Genomic DNA, 17,378 nt, shown 5'->3' with positions numbered 1-17,378 from the left:
TAGTTATGTTCTCAATTACTAAAGTTAAATAACAATTCTGCCTGCAATTAGCCAAGTTCAATTACAACTCAATTACAATTAGGTTGACCTGGTTTTTTCCCAATTTCAATTAAAATATAAATTTTCCCGTGAAAGTAATTTACAGTTATTGTTTTTGATTACTAAAGTTAAATTACAATTCATCACAATTACTGAGCCTTTAATAAATTGGCCCATAAAACTTAACCTTCCTCTTGTGTTAGCTCTCTGTTAGCATCTCTTATTATAATGGGCCAGTTTTGACCCATGTTTTAAATCAGCTGTAAAATACACAAAAAAATATTATCTATCATCTAATTTTTTATTTATTTTTATATCTCTTGGTTACCTTGTTAGGCTTCCTTATCCATGAAAATGTTGGTATTAATGTTTTTGGTGTGGGGCGACTGAGCCTTTTTTCTGGTCGTATACCCCTCGATTTCAAATTTTTTTTAAATGGTAAAATGATCCTCAAGAGAACTGACGGGTAAACTTGATCTGAAACAGGTTTTAGTAATAATTACCTACTTATGTGTAAGACATAGAACTGTAACATGATTACAGAAAAATCTACTGTAAAATTTTATGAAAAAACTTTTTTACATCCTTTGATCCAAGTGTCAAACTCAAGGCCCGGGGGCCAAATCTGGCCCTTTGAAGCACTCAATTAAGGCATTAGGAGAAAGTATGTGTATAAAGCATTGCATGAATCACCATCTAATTCAGTTGCAGATATCTGTCCCTCAATTTTTTCAAGAACTCAGTTTTCCCATGTCTATATCACATGATGACAGCCATTTTTAATATCAAATTGTAAGTAATCTCAATTTTTCCAAAATTCTATAATTTTTCTTAAATTATTCATTAAATTTTCCCAAATGAAATAACAATTTGGTCACAAAAGTGAAGCTTCTGCAGGGACTGATATCTGTCTCTTATTGTCGGTGCTTTGTCTTTTAGTCACATCTGCATATTGAATAAATTCATACGTATTCTTATCCCTGATCCCTTATAACCTGACAATGAAAAAACAATAGTTCTGTTAGATGTCATTTAAAAATATAAATGTTTTTGTAATCAGTTGTTAGACTGTACGACTAACCAAAGTATTCTTTTCTGTGGTTTTATCTGTATTGTTTAATGATTGCAGGTGTCCAGAAATGTGCTGGAGCAGATCACCAGCTTTGCTTTAGGAATGTCCTACCACCTGCCTCTGGTCCAGCACATTCAGTTCATCTTTGACCTCATGGAGTACTCCCTCAACATCAGTGGCCTCATAGACTTTGCTATCCAGGTACTAACAGCCTCATGGCTCACATTTCAACCTGCAGCTCAGTTTAATCAGCCTCGTTTGTTCTGAGCAGCTCCTGAATGAGTTGAGTCTAGTGGAGGCCGAGCTGCTGCTCAAGTCGTCGAGTCTTGTCGGCAGCTACACAACCAGCTTGTGTCTGTGCATTGTGGCCGTGCTGAGGAGATATCACTCCTGCCTCATTCTCAACCCGGAGCAGACGGCACAAGTTTTTGACGGGTGCGTCATGCGTAGGGTTTTGTCTGCACAATGCTTCATGGCAGTGTTTTTCAACCTTTTCAGCCCGCGACAGCCAAAATAAAGGTTTCAGAGGTTCATTTATCTGGATAATATCTACTGTTATCCAGGAAGTTTATTATTTGTGCCATAGTATATAGCCATCTTAAAGATGTAAATCCTTGTTTTTAATTAGAAATAAAATGGGTTAAAAGTGACCAAAAATGGTGGAAAAGATGGTGAAATGGGATTTTAAAAAACATGAAAATTGGTTAAAATTTGCAAAAGTGGTCAGAAGAGTTCAAAAGTGGCAGGAGAGGGGGTTTGGGGTAATGTCATTTAACAAATAAATAAGCATGAAGTATAAATGAGTAATGGGAGTAATGTAGCAAAAATGTATTAAAAGGAGCCAAAATATGGCAAGAAAAGTGATTAGGGTTGAAATATGGCAGGTTTTGTGCAGTTGCAGAAAAAGGGTAAAAATAGAGAAAAATTCTCAAATTGTTCAGAAAATTTTCGTAGTTTCTTGAAGGCATCTTGCGACTCCAAGTGAGGTCCTGACCCTGAGGTTAAGAACCCCTGCTCTCCGAAATTTTTCTTTTGGAGTAATTCTAATCTAGTTCCAGTCATGGCTGATCATTACTAAAGTAGATTTATTATTAGCAGTTTTTGCCTTGACAGCATGTTTAATATTTTATCTGAACATTTGATTTACAACAGATTATCTCTGTTTCTCTTTATTGTGAAGACATGGGATAGATATTTAATCAAACAAAGGAATAACATAAAACATTTAGTTGAATAATGAGTAATGGTTTTGTCTCTCTGATGTTTTCAGGTTGCGTATTGTGGTGAAGCCTGGGGTAAATCCTGCCGACTGTTCATCTGCTGAGCGCTGCATCCTGGCCTACCTGTATGACCTCTACACCTCCTGCAGTCACCTTAAAAATAAGTTTGGAGAGATCTTTAGGTGGGAATCAAAAAGCCTTTCCGTCCATAAAGATGGCCGTTGTAGCACATACTCTAATATTGGGCTGCATGATTATGGCCAAAATGATAATTATTTTGATCAATATTGTAATCAGGATTATAATCACAATTATTCATCATGTTTGAAAAAAAATCAGTGTTTTTAAACAAACAATATGTGTACAGTTTACAGTGAAAAATTAAGCTTTGAATAATAATAATAAACAAAAAAAATTAACCCAAGAATTAAAAATGTACCAAAGGCAAACAGAATAAATACATTATTACAGAGTGCAGAGCCAGTATTTTAAATGTAAATATTGCTGACAATCAGGTTAATTTAATCGTGGCAACCAAAATTGTGATCACGATTAAAATTCAATGACTTGTGCAGCCTGACTCTAATAACATGTATAGATAAAATGTATTCTGTAAGTTTTTCTTTTCTCATTTATGGACTATCTTTTGTTTTTCTCTTCCTGGTTGTAATCTCAGCGAGTTCTGCTCCAAAGTGAAGAACTCTATTTACTGCAACATCGACCCCTCTGACTCCAACATGCTGTGGGATCCCGTCTTCATGATGGAGGCCATCGCCAACCCCTCAGCGCACAACTTCAACCACTCCATGGTGGGCAAGATCCTGAACGACAGTCCGGCCAACCGCTACAGCTTCGTCTGCAACGTGCTCATGGACGTGTGCGTGGACCACAGAGACCCAGAGCGGTGAGTTCACCCTTACCCCCTCATTTTATTTAGTAGACGTCTGGAGATGGATTGCTTTTGTTAACCTGCAGTCACGTTTCATGTGTTGTGTTGTCAGGGTGAATGATATTGGGATCCTGTGCGCCGAGCTGACGGCGTATTGTCCCTCCTTGAGCGCAGAGTGGCTCGGCATTCTCAAAGCCCTCTGCTGCTCATCTAACAATGGAAACTGTGGCTTTAATGACCTGCTGTGCAACGTCGATGTAAGTAGCGGCTACTTTGCCAGTTTTTTGCAGATATTCAATTAGCCATGTTCAATTACAATGCAATTATGATTACGGTGACCTGCTTTTTTTCCAATTACAATTGTTATTGTCTCCCTGAAGGTCAATTACAATTACATTCTCAATTACTGAAGTTCAATTAGTCAGTTTTGACCCAAGTCTTAAATCAGCTGTAAAATACACCAAAAAGTATGATCTATCATCTAATTTGTTTCTCATCTTTATGTTAGGCTTCCTAATCCAATAAAATATTGTTATTAATATTTTTGGTGTGGTCGTCTGAGCCTTTTTTCTGTCAATATATCCCTCAATTTAAATCTTTTTTTTAATAGTAAAATGCTACTTAAGAGAACAGGGAAAACTTGATATGAAACATATATTATGTATGTGTAAGCCATAGAACTGTAACATAGTTCCCCAGTTTTGCCTTTAAATAAATTTTAATTGACAGTTTTTATAGAATTTTCATGTCAATTACAGTTAAAAAGTCAATTATCTGAACTTCAAGTCAATTATTATTACAACAGCAACAGATTCTTTCACTTACATTTACAAGTACAATTACATCATTTGTGTAATTAATTATCAATTACGTGAATACAGTTATAATTGAACCAACTGATCATGAATTACCAGTACGACATAATTATATTTGTAATTGTAATTAAAAAAAAATCTGTTGCTGTTGTAATCATAATGAAATTCACATAATTTACTTTGTAATTGTAATTGACATGGATTTTTGATAAATTAATTTAATTAAAGGCAAAACTGGGGCACCATGTTATTGTTTTATGTCTTACACATACTGTACGTAATGATTAAAATATGTTTCATATCAAGTTTACCTGTCAGTTCTTTGAGGAGCATTTTACCAATAAAAAAATTAATAAAAAATAAATCTAGGGGGTACACTGACACAAAATTGGCTCAGACACCCACACCAAAAATAATAATGGCAATATTTTAATGGATTATGAAGCCTAACAAGATAACCAAGAGATGGAAATTTGATGATAAACATTTTTAGGATATTTTACAGCTGATTTAATACATGGATCAAAACCGGCCCATTATCATAAGAGATGCTAACACAAGAGGAAGGATATGTTTTATTGGCTTATTTATTTCAGGCTCAGTAATTGTGATGAATTGAATTTTAACTTAAGTAATTGAGAATGTAATTGTAATTGGCTTTCAGGGGAAGAGTAATAATAGGCATTTTTTCCCATTACAATTAAAATACCAGTCAACTTCATCATAATTGAGTTGTAATTTAACATGGACAGTTGAAGGTGTAATTGTAATTGAAAAATGTAATTGACCCAAACCCTGGTAGATATCTCCTACACAGTTACACTCACTCACTCACTCACTCACTCCAAGTAACCAAACTTATTACATGACGGACATTGGAGCCTTTTGATGTTCATGACTTCTCTGTTTATACAGAGTCTTTTTTTCTAATTTATGTCCTCTGTGCTTGTGTTTTTTAGGTTAGCGATTTGTCATTTCATGATTCTCTGGCAACCTTTGTAGCCATCCTTATCGCCAGACAGTGTTTGCTCCTGGAGGACCTGGTTCGTTGTGTGGCCATTCCCTCCCTCCTCAATGCGGGTAAGAGGGGCGGGTCATTTGGAAGCATCCAAACATTACAGTACAGAGCAAATCTGTGCAAATTTGTTGTGATTGTTTTGTCTTCAAATAAATGGTCACGTAATGCAGATATATTAGAGGGATAAGTAAACTTATCACAAAAAGTAAGGACGTTTGTTGTAGGAGAACTGGCCAATATTCTGATACATTAGCATGAATATACTTTTGTCAACAAGGGGCAATTCAGTTTCAGTTCCATCACGACCAAGAAACATGAAAGACAATAACTTATCACATGGGGGACAGGTACTGGAGAGCAGCCACAACGACAGCGGTCCATTTCATAGATGAGAAATATGAAACAATGGGTAAGAAGAAGAGGTAAAAAGGCAAAAAACCAAACTGGGCCCCTGTAGAGAGGGGCGGAGTTTGCGATCGTGAAAAAACATTTCAGCAAACATTGCAACAACCATCAAACACACAACATTAAAATTCAGTTCAATACAACAGCATGTTTAGCACAGGGAATGGATCTTTAGGATGGGTAGTTTGTAGGTCAGCCACAGTATGGGGCTGCCCTTACGGCACGCCTCCTACTGCCAACCGCTGGGAGGGAGAAGGGGTTGGAGCCAGAGGAGACGTGACTAAGATATGTAGTGATGTAGGAGTGAAAGTGTTCGTTGAGGTAGGTCGGTTTACTCAGACTCTGATGCTGACTCTCACGCAGTGCGTTTGAAATGCCAATGATGTGGGATGGCAAGAGACAGCAACAGTGGGTTTGAGAAAAACCAACCCATTTATTATTAACACATGGATAACAAATACTACGATTGAATGAAATAAATAAAAAATGATTTAAAAAGACCCTGGAAAATAACCACAATAAAAATAATTTATATATATATATATATATGTATAATAATATATTGATGCAGGCCAATAGATAATTTCTACAATGCTTCTTTGCAATAAATGATAAATTGTTGGAAGGCCTGTTTATTTCCTTTTTTAAAAGGTGTTAGGAGCATACATTTGTGTGATGAGCAGCAGAGCTGAGTATGTACTGTATGTTGCCAGACTTTCCAACCATGGTTGATGTCCTTCTTGCGTAGTGCAACTGCAAAACAGTCCCCTCTCAAAGAATGTCCCATGGCGTTGCGTTCCATGACGTCGCTTTTCCCAATGTCATGTGTGGCTATAAAATCACTCGTCTTGTGGTAAATGAAAACTCTGGTAAAAGTATTGAAGTTGCTCCCTTACTTGAGTAAAAGTAAAAAAGTACATGCTCCTAAATGCACTTATGTGAAAAAGTTAAAAGTAAAACAAATGTCCCTTCAATAATAAGAAAGAATTATTAAACCAGAAAATTCCATATCTTTTATTTTTTTAAGAACTTGTAGAAAACTGGTAGGATACATGGAAACAAGTTAAATATGTTACCTTTGAACACCTGGAGATTTTAGCACTCATAATGAATTCAATTTGTAAATAAAATGTCTCAAGAAAAAAAAAGTGCAAATTGCTCAATAAAAGTTAAATGTTTTTAAGAACTTATAGAATACTGGTACATAGAAATACATTAAATCTGTTACCCTTTATGGACACCTGGATAATTTAGTACACATTATAGATACAATATGTAAATGAAAGAGAGAGAAGAAAAAGAATGCAAATGCTCTAGTAAATCCAGAGCAGCTTTAAAGGTAGGATAGGTGATTTTCAAAAGCTAGCATGATTTTGAATGTAGTCTCCACGATGGCTCCTTCTTTACCCCCCTCCCCCCGTGCTCCATCTCACTCACATGCACAAGCACAACTGCTGCAGAAGAGGAGCTCAGCTCATCGCTTGTATTGTGTAGAAACTTTGTTTTCTCATGTCTCATTCAGAAGTAAGTAACAATAAACTTTACCATGATATATGTTAAAAAACATGACCAGATACTCTCTTTTAACTCTGTCAGCGGCGTACTGATGTACTTTCAGTGTGAACTCGTGCATGCGAGGAGTCGAGAACGAGCAGGGAAAAAGGGAGACATGATTGTTTAAAAAATTGGTCGAAGTCATTACTTATGTTCCTTTTTCAGAGCACATAAGATCTTAATTTCTGTCATGTCATAAAGACAATTTCAACCAGAAACTTAAAAAGTGTATCTGGAGAAAATCGCCTACCCTAGCTTTAAGTTAAAAACATTTTTAAAACTTGAAAAAGTTAACTATAAAACTAAGGGACCTGCCAAACTGAAAAAGCACAAACTACCAACATTTTGCTGGAAAGTAACGAACTCATTTTTAAAATGTCAGGAGTAGAATGTACAGATATTTGTTTAAAAAAGTAAGGAGTAAAAGTAAAAAGTCAACAAAAATAGATATTCGAAGTACAGAAAAAACTACTTAAGTACAGTAACAAAGTATTTGTACTTCTTTACTTGTCACCTCTGCTAAATTTTCACTAAATTACAACACCTTTGGAGCTATGTTGGCATTTTTGGGGTTGGGTGGAGGCATCTAGTGGGGTTAGGGTAACGAACGACACTTAATGACAGCCTTTATGTCACCTTATTCATGCTAATCACAGGTGTCATGTCATAATAATGACAGCTTAATGTATAAAAGTTCAAGTGAAGTGTTAAAAAAAAAAAATGAATAGCGGTGTTTGGTATGAACCTGTATCCCACTACTCAGAGGCATTCTACATTATAGCCCTGGAGCATTGCACTTCCCCCTGGCTCATATAAAGAATATCCAGCTTCATAATGCATTGCTTGAATCTAGTGTTTGATCTGGGTCCATGAAGCCTCTGTTTGTCAATACATCAGCCAGAGAATTGCCTCAGTCTTCAGTCCTTTAATCTTTTCTATTGCAGCGCGGTGACAAAGCCTCGTTCAGCCAGGCTGCTTTTGCTTTTGCTGCACTAACATTAGCAGCAACACTTAGTTCTTCCCCAGACTAACTAAAACATGTGGATAGACTTCAATACTGATGAATGTTTATCTTTCTGATCTGAACATCAGCATGCAGTGAACAAGACTCAGAGCCCGGAGCCAGACTCACCTGCAGGATTCTTTTACACCTTTTTAAGACGCCTCAGCGCAACCCCGTCCCTCAAGAATGTGTGAAGCCAGGTTGTAAAAGCTACCGGAAAGGTTAACACTTTCATTGAAGCATCAGAAGAGTGCAAAGAGGTTTTTATACTGATGTTGCATCTTTGCAGAGAAATCTTCGGTCGCCATCCGATCGTCGTGTGATCGCCACCTGCTGGCTGCCTCTCAGAACAGCATCGTGGTCGGAGCCGTGTTCGCTGTCCTCAAGGCAGTCTTCATGCTAGGTGGGAATCTTTGCATGTTATTGTACTGGAAACTTGGAAAGGTTGGAGTTAAAACATTTTTCATTGTTTGTTTTTTACAGGTGATGCTGAGCTGAGAGGCTCAGGACTTTCTCACCCCGCTGGCATTGATGACTTATCTGATGGGCGAAACGTCTCCATAGAAACGGCCAGCTTGGATGTTTATGCCAAGTATGTTTTGAAGACAATCTGCCAGCAGGTAAGCAGACGAGATGAGTTGAAGACAGTGGGTCTTCAACTTTTTTGGGTATTCCCCACTTTCAACGAAGATTAACTGACAAGCCCCACCTGTGCCAATTGACCCAAATAATCATGAAACACAACACATTTTCAAATGTATTCAACTAACAGGGACCAAATAACATATTTTATAATAAATCAAAAACTAAATTAAACTAATCACCTGCATAAAAAAAACAATGTAAATGTGCAGTAGTCAAGAAATCAGGAAATAACGAACAATTGTTTGCAATATGTGCCAAAAAGCTTAGGGAAAAAAAGGAATTTTTTTGTTTGTTAAAGTTCCATGTTAAGTTTTGTCTCATCAATTAAAGCTCTTAATTTCTGCTACATTTTTAGGCTTCTCATTATTACTTTCTTTGTGTGTACTATTGATGTTTTGTTTCGTAATAATGGTCTTTATTGTCAATGAAGAAAGGCTATTAAGAAGATTGGCATGAAGTCTAAAATTTCCTCCTGTTTATCGTGCCTCATCTGCCACACCACCATTACCCACCACAGGGGGCGCCACACACTTTGAAAAGCACTGGTTTAAAATATGTTGACGTCACCCATTAAAGGCAATAAAAGTGGCAGTTAATTTTTATACAACCTGAACTTTTGAAAACAGCTTTTTGCCAATAAAGGACATAATAACATAACATATATCATTTTCTGTACCAGGAGCCTCTAAAGCACATGAATATGAAGGTCATAGACTAGGATAATACCGTATCATCCTTTTAATGATATTTCCCTCTTTTTCCCTCCCTTCAGGAATGGGTGGGGGAGCGCTGCCTGAAGTCTCTGTCCGAGGACAGCAGCGCACTGCAGGACCCGGTGCTGGTAAACATCCAGGCCCAGCGGCTGCTGCAGCTCATTTGTTACCCTCACCGACAGCTGGACAGCGACGATGGAGACAACCCTCAGAGGCAGCGTATCAAACGCATACTGCAGGTAGTACAACTCTACATTATGGATCTTTCCAGCTGATTTAAACAAATCATTTTTCCTGTGAACTGTGATGCTCTGCTGTCCTCTGCTGGTTAAAGTTGCTGATGAGAATGCTTATTTTGAAAAGCACTTTTCAAATATTCCTATTTCTGTTGTAGAACATGGACCAATGGACAATGAGACAGTCGTCTCTGGAGCTGCAGCTGATGATCAAACAGAGCACAAACAATGTAAGTGATGTTCACGACTCCATTGTGAAAATCTGTTTGGGATTAACAATTTTTGTGGGGCTTCCTCAGTGTTTTTCAATCTTGGGGAGGTAACCCCACATGAATAAAAATGGGGTCGCCTGAGATGCCTAGTAATTGATTAAAAAAAAAAAAGTAAAATGTATTAAAATCATATGTTTGGTTTTATTTTGAATTTTTTTATCCATCCAACCATTTTCTGACCCGCTTGGTCCTTTTTTCAGTGTCATGGAATGTTATTATTATTATTATTATTATTATTATTATTATTATTATTATCATCATTAATAAATTGTTATTCTTTACTACACATAATCTCAAACAAACGTATTCTATACTTTCACTTCATTATGTGCACTATTCCTGGTTACTCTGTATTTATAACACAGTGTAACAAACATGATCAAAAACTAATTCTAGAGAGAAAAATGTCTCCTGGGTCACCAGAAAGATGTGATATAAAAATGTGGTTACAAACCAAAAAAATTCCATTTTTACTTCTATATTTATTTTTTGCTTTGTAGCATTTTTCATTGTTTTGAGCTACATGGGTGACTGACTGATTTTATAAAATAGTTTCATATCTTGTTTTTTTAACTTCTTTTCATACAGGAGTTGTATTCTCTCTTGGAGAACATTGCCAAGGCAACCATCGAAGTATTCCAGAAATCAGCTGAGATGAACTCCAGTAACCTCTCAGGGAACGGAGCAACTGTTCAAGGCGGCTCTGCCTCCAACAACAGCACCACAAGCAAAATGAAGCCGATTTTAAGGTGTGTGTGCTGCTTTTATTGTAATATACTGTATATATATATATATATCTTTGCATTTATTCTTTACACACTTGTCTCCTAAACCTTTGCACATTGTGGTTGAAACGTTCTGCTGCATTGTCGTCCTACAGCTCATCGGAGCGATCAGGCGTCTGGCTCGTGGCTCCACTCATTGCCAAGCTGCCCACTTCAGTGCAGGGCCATGTGCTGAAGGCTGCAGGAGAAGAGCTGGAGAAAGGACAACACCTCGGCTCCTCCTCCCGTAAGGAGAGAGACAGACAGAAACAGAAAAGGTAGGAGGCTACATTCCCTGGCCCTCTTCTGGACAAGATTACCTTCAGTTTAAATCAAAACGTGTTTTCCTCTTGGCAGCATGTCTCTGCTGAGTCAGCAGCCGTTCCTCTCACTGGTGCTGACCTGTCTGAAGGGGCAGGATGAACAGAGGGAAGGCCTCCTCACATCACTCTACAGCCAAGTGCAGCAGATTGTCACCAACTGGAGGGAGGACCAGTACCAGGACGACTGCAAAGCCAAACAGATGATGCACGAGGCTTTGAAACTTCGACTCAATCTTGTAAGTTGCGATTTTCTAACATATAACACCAATATTGACTATATCACGTGTCAAACATAAGGCCCGGGGCCAAAATCATCCTTTAGACGCTCCAATTCGGCAAAGTGAAAATGACATATTAACCATGAAACATTGTGTGAATTATCAACTAATTCAGTCCTAGATATCATAGCCCCTTCAGAGTTAGATTAATACAGAGATCAGAGTTTCCCCATCCTTATATGACAGTCAATTTTTTCATTTTGAAGGAATCCTCAATTTTTCCAAAAACCTGCAATTTTCGCCAAATTATTAAACAGTTTTTCCAAATTAAATAAAAATTGGTCACAAAATCAAGGAAATTAAAGTGAAGATTCTGCAGAGGCTGGTTTGTCACTTATTGCTTGGATATTGTCAATATTTATACATCATTTATATGTGGAAGTGCAAATTATGGCACATCAAGGTTGAAATTGCTAATTTTCCTGCACAAATTCTCCGGCCCACTTAAGATCAAACTGTTCTGTGTTGGGATCCTGAACTAAAGTTGAGTGAGTTTGTTTAAATCATTCAGAACTTTTCCTTTGACTGAAAATGGGACGTGAAATGTCCTCTGTTTCCAATCTAAGGTTGGCGGCATGTTTGACACCGTGCAGAGAAGCACCCAGCAGACCACAGAGTGGGCCGTCCTTCTCCTCGACATCATCAGCACTGGCACGGTGGACATGCAGTCCAATAAGTGAGTCAATCACAGTCATGCAAACCTGCATTAATGATCAGATGATCAGTTTTAATGTAACTGACATGTCTGCTTCCCTTTCACAGTGAGCTCTTCACTACAGTGCTGGACATGTTGAGTGTGCTGATCAATGGCACATTGGCTGCTGACATGTCCTGCATCTCTCAGGGCAGCATGGAGGAGAATAAAAGAGCCTATATGAACCTAGTCAAAAAGCTCAGGGTAAGAGGGCCTCATCTGTCTTTTGGAGAGATGTAGAAAAGCATCAGAAAACAGCAGGGATTACAGTATAATGATTATATGGTGGCTTATGCAAACAGATGAATCATATAAATAAAAGCATTCTTTTGAAAGATGGAGAAAAAATTTAGTAAAGGAACATTGCATATCTTCAGCACGGTGCCGTCAGTACTAGGCCTGGGCTATATATTTAAAATCAAGATAAAACGAGATCTATATTTTGTCGATATAAAAAATGACACTGTTGCCTATTATGATATATTTTTATTTTACATCTTATTTTGTATTGAAATACTCGTTTTGAAGTTGCTGCTTTTGCTACTTCTCAGAACATGAAAAGCACAGTTGGATGATCACTGAGTGCGTCCTAATCCAAACCTTCCCCTAAACAAGCCACACTACAGAACTCACTCACACGTGCTGACCCTTAGAGGAGGAAAAGCCAAAAGTGGCACATATTGTGCAGCGGTTTGTTAATAAATGAACCTGTGTGGCATTTTACATCAACAAATTTAACCCAGAAGTTTTTTTCTGGTCTGACTTTGAGTGAAGAATATCAGGATTTATATCATATATTGCCATTTTGAGGAAAAAATATCGAGATATGAGTTTTGGTCCATATTGCCCAGGCCTACAATTAACCATGTGTCAAACTTTTGGACCCTATCTCTGATAGTTGTCTAAATGTCATAAAGTGACTGAAATGACTTGCACATTAAGACTATTATTGGAAGAATTCTAGTAATTACTGCAAATCCCTGGTATAAGTGAATTTATTTTTTTATATAGTCTAAAGCTTTTCAATCTGTGGAGAATAAATGCATCCAAAGCAGCTTTTCAATCCTCAGAAATGAGCTTTGTTAACAAAAAGTAGTGCATCAAAAAGCAAAATAATCACAGCAATTTCTTTCCAAGTGTTTTCTCAACATTTTGTCTCTGATCTCCACAGAAGGAACTTGGAGATCGTCAGTCTGAAAGTTTGGAAAAGGTTCGTCAGCTTCTGCCACTGCCCAAACAAACTCGGGACGTCATAACGTGTGAACCTCAGGGCTCGCTGATCGACACAAAGGGAAACAAGATCGCTGGCTTTGAAAAAGAGGTAAACACTGAGCTGAGTGCTGGGATGAATACACGTGACGTTATTGAGTGTTGTTTTTGTAGTTTATCACCAAAGGTAAAGTGGTTGAAATAATAGTTTGTGCTGCCGTCTGTTGCTACAGGGACTCCAAGTGTCGACCAAGCAGAAGATTTCTCCGTGGGACGTCTTTGAGGGTCTGAAACACTCTGCTCCGCTCTCCTGGGGCTGGTTCGGTACGGTGCGCGTCGATCGCAAAGTCACTAAATTTGAGGAACAGCAGCGGTTCCTGCTGTATCACACACATCTGAAGCCCAAACCTCGAAGCTACTACCTGGAACCGCTCCCACTGCCCCCGGAGGAGGAGGAGCCCCTAACACCCGTTTCCCAAGAACCAGAGAAGATTAAGGAAGCGGTGAAACCAGAGAAGAACCCACCAGCTGTGCCCTCAGACTCAAACAAAAAGAAACCAAAACAGAAGAAGAAAACACCATCTGCTAAGACAGAGGTCAGTCACCTGTGCATTCAAGAAATTGAATGCACCCCTGATTGTAATAAAAACAGGTTATGAGGCTTCTTCTGGGTAAATGTAAATGATTATCTTTCTCATTGGCAGGACTATGTAAACCGGCCTCCAAGCGGGGTGAGCTACAGTGCAAACATGCCACCTGACCTGATGCAGAACCACCCATATGGAAGACTGCAATACAACCAACAGACCATGGGCATGTACACACAGAACCAGCCTCTACCTCCAGGTGAGTCAATTAATGCTGGGGCAGCTTTCTAATATTACTAGTTTTTCCATCTCTTATTAAGTGCTTTTTTTTTTTTTTTACTCTTGCCTCAAACTGCAGCACATTCCTGTTTGAATTTTACTACTTCTCACTGGCCACATTTACATGAGAGCCTTAATTCTCTTTTCATTCAGATTAAAAATTAAATCCTCTTTAAACTGGCCTTGTAAATACCTCATTCTGAATTAAACCTAAATCTGAATTAAGTGGCTGGATTATTCTGATTTTCATTCCGAATGGAATTATTCCTCAATCTTGTATACGCTTTAAATTAATTCTGGTTGTTCTGCGCATGCTATACTATTTATTTAGAGCCTTGAAAAACATGGATATAATGAAAAGAGTAGATGGACGGAAGCAAAAACATTCATACGGACTTATTTCACACACGCAAACACACTATAATGAGAATTTCGTGGCATTTTCACTCAAATGAAATAATTTTAGATGTTAAATGCTTCATTTTTTTATTTAAGTGTCTAAAAACACAGGCAGTAACCCTATTTGTGGTTCTTACACCTTAATCAAAGTACTGATTCTCTGAACCCTTTGCAATCAGAAAAATAAAATTTAAATTTTCATACATTTATATTCAAAGAATTACTGCACCCCAAACTTTTTTCTGCTGAATACATATGTATTTGGGTATTAAGCAGTGCTGTTGATTGATCCTAGTCCCACACTTCACATTGTAGTAAAAATATTTTAATTTTGCGTATTTAGCTGTTAAATGTCCGGTATACTGGCCTCTTAGGGTTGAATATTACAACTGAATTTTGCTATTAGCTGAAACAGATTCTTTCAGATTCCCCTGCGTCATCAACTTTCACTGTTGGCCCCGCCTCTCCTATAAAACATGGGAGGAGGGAGAGGGTTTCCTGCCCTCAGTGAGCATTGATTGACAGCCACACTGTTTCGTGTGCGGTGCAGTTTTTGACTCTGTGCTTCTATAAAGAGCAGATTCTGCGCTAATCAGAGGGTTCATCAAGCGATGTGTGTATTTACAGACACTATGCTATGAGTGTATTCCCGTCTGTCTTGCGTGTGCGCAGACGTGTGTCTATCTTATTGCTATGTGCGCGAGAATGGGGCTGTTTGCCGCTGAGTGGTGTTTGTGAGGCTGTCTGTGAGCTTCACATTGTGATTTTGTGTGCCTGAAGTTGTAGTGACACATTTTAGCTTATGAACTCGCTATGTGTGTGTGTCTACAGACACATCATTGTGCATTACCGGTTCCTGAACGTAGCTGGGCGTGTCTTACTGCTACAGCAGTAACGCCCATAATCAAGGCATTTTTTGAATTTCCCTCCTAGTGGCAGGTCAGCAGAAGGCAGGGGTCTACTTACTTTTTAAAATTTAACATTGTTATTGTAATTTATCTTTGAGTAAACTAGTTAATCATGGAGATTTATTTTGTTTAACATCTTTTTTACTGTGTGTCTTGACCCCTGTCGAACCCCTGAGACTCAGCTCTGCACCACACATACACTAGAAATATGATGTTATAGGTTACCGTCTTGCTTTTATCAAGCACTAATTTTTCATTTTGCCCAGGAGGTCCCGGTTTGGAGCCTCCGTACAGATCCGCTCGCAACCCTCAGATGAACAAGATGATGGTGGCTCAGACCAGTTACCCAGGCATGATGCCTGGGATGCAGGGTAACATGCCGGGCATGATGGGGATGGACAAGCAGTACCAGCTGAGCTACAAACCCCAGCCCAGCATGCCACAGGGTCAGATACTGAGGCATCAGCTTCAGGTCAGACTGGTGAGTCAGGCAACAGTTTCCATTCAGGTAGAGCACATAGTAGCCACACTCAGGCCTCACTCAGCTATTTAATACACACGCGATCAGAGCTTGTTGGTTTTTTTTCAATCTACATATCTGGTGTGACCTATAACCTGTACAATGCAAATGAAAAACAAACTGAAACCTTTCAGGGACATGAAGTTAAAATAAAAAACTGAGAGAATGAGGTTGCATAAATATGCACACCCTTAAACTAATATTTTGTTGCAGCACCTTTGGCTTTTATTACAGCACTGTCTTTTTGGGTAAGAGTCTATCAGTGTGGCACATCTTGATGAAGCAATTGCCCACTCTTCTTTACAAAACTGCTCCAAATGTGACTGATTGTGAGGGCATCTCCTGTGCACAGCCCTCTTCAGCTCACCCCACAGATGTTCAGTGGGATTCAGGTCTGGACTCTGGCTGGGCCATTCCAAAACCTTATTCTGGTGAAGCCATTCTTTTGATGATTTGGCTGTGTGCTTATGGTCATTGTCGTGTTGAAAGATAAAGTTCCTCATCATCTTCAGCTTTCTAACAGAAGCCTGAAGGTTTTGTGTCAACACTGCCTGGTATTTGGAACTGTTCATAATTCCCTCCACCCAGACTAAGGCCCCAGTTCTAGCTGAAGAAAAACAGCCCCAAAGCATGATGCTGCCACCACCATGCTTCACTGTAGGTATGGTGTTCTTTTGGTGATGAGCAGTGTAATTTTTGTGCCAAACACACCTTTTGGAATTAAAAGTTCAACCTTGGTTTCATTGGACCATAACACATTTTCCCACATGCGTTTGGGAGACCTCAAATGTGTTTTTGCATTGGATGTTTTTCTTCATAAGGTAAGGCTTGTGGTTTGCCACCCTACCCCATAGTCCAGACATATGAAGAAGACTGGAGATTGATTGTTGTAACATGTACTACACAGCCAGTGCTTGCCAGAAATTCCCGCAGCTCCTTCAATGTTGTTGTCGGCCTCTTGACTGCCTTCTTTCTTGTCATCATTTTTGTACGGATGTCCTGTTCTTGATGAAGTCACTGTTGTGCCATACCATATTTTCTCCACTTGATGATTACTCTCTTCACTGTGTTCCATGTTATATTTATTCTTTGGAAGTTATTTTGTACCCTTCACCTGACTGATATCTTTGAACATTGAGATCCCTCTGATGCTTTGGAAGCTCTCTGTGGACCATGGCTTGTGCTGAAAGATGTGGCTACAAAAATGTCAGGAAAAGCCAACTAGAACAGCTGACCTTTACTTGGGGTTAATCAGAGGAACTTTAAATGGTGACAGGTGTGTGCTGACTCATATTTAACATGAGTTTGAATGTAATTGGTTAAATCCGAACACAGCCCCGCCCCCAGTTACAAGAGGGTGTTTTTTTTTTTATTTATTTAGGTTATAGATCACATTAAAGGTGGAAAAAGTTGTGAAATTATTTATCTTGATGTAATTTTTTTACATCACAAAAACCTGGCATTTGATCAGGGATGTGTAGACTTTTTATATCTATTATATCAAAAATGTCTTAAAGTATAATGTTCACATGGAAC

At 38.5% G+C, this 17,378-nt stretch overlaps 1 protein-coding gene across 2 annotated transcripts in view; it reads left to right on the top strand.

Annotated features, from left to right (window-relative positions):
* Positions 1-17,378, top strand: part of med12 (mediator complex subunit 12) — a 37,251-nt gene that overhangs the window by 15,381 nt on the left and 4,492 nt on the right. The window contains exons 18-37 of one of the 2 annotated variants that reach the window (XM_028458752.1): positions 1,169-1,312; positions 1,383-1,546; positions 2,382-2,513; positions 3,008-3,235; positions 3,333-3,477; positions 4,995-5,115; positions 8,105-8,215; positions 8,305-8,418; positions 8,499-8,635; positions 9,433-9,612; positions 9,768-9,839; positions 10,470-10,630; positions 10,762-10,923; positions 11,003-11,204; positions 11,813-11,922; positions 12,009-12,144; positions 13,112-13,261; positions 13,383-13,745; positions 13,854-13,995; positions 15,589-15,803. In XM_028458752.1, the coding sequence (XP_028314553.1) occupies positions 1,169-1,312; positions 1,383-1,546; positions 2,382-2,513; positions 3,008-3,235; positions 3,333-3,477; positions 4,995-5,115; positions 8,105-8,215; positions 8,305-8,418; positions 8,499-8,635; positions 9,433-9,612; positions 9,768-9,839; positions 10,470-10,630; positions 10,762-10,923; positions 11,003-11,204; positions 11,813-11,922; positions 12,009-12,144; positions 13,112-13,261; positions 13,383-13,745; positions 13,854-13,995; positions 15,589-15,803 (3,189 nt within the window). Of the gene's footprint in view, positions 1-1,168; positions 1,313-1,382; positions 1,547-2,381; positions 2,514-3,007; positions 3,236-3,332; positions 3,478-4,994; positions 5,116-8,104; positions 8,237-8,304; positions 8,419-8,498; positions 8,636-9,432; positions 9,613-9,767; positions 9,840-10,469; positions 10,631-10,761; positions 10,924-11,002; positions 11,205-11,812; positions 11,923-12,008; positions 12,145-13,111; positions 13,262-13,382; positions 13,746-13,853; positions 13,996-15,588; positions 15,804-17,378 lie in introns of both variants that reach the window. The other variant, XM_028458751.1, reaches the window with a different exon arrangement.

This window comes from Gouania willdenowi, chromosome 10, assembly GCF_900634775.1.
Source record: "Gouania willdenowi chromosome 10, fGouWil2.1, whole genome shotgun sequence".
Taxonomy (NCBI): Eukaryota; Metazoa; Chordata; class Actinopteri; order Blenniiformes; family Gobiesocidae; genus Gouania; species Gouania willdenowi.
Note: the sequence above shows the minus strand (reverse complement) of the source record. Positions and strands in the feature narration are given on the sequence as shown.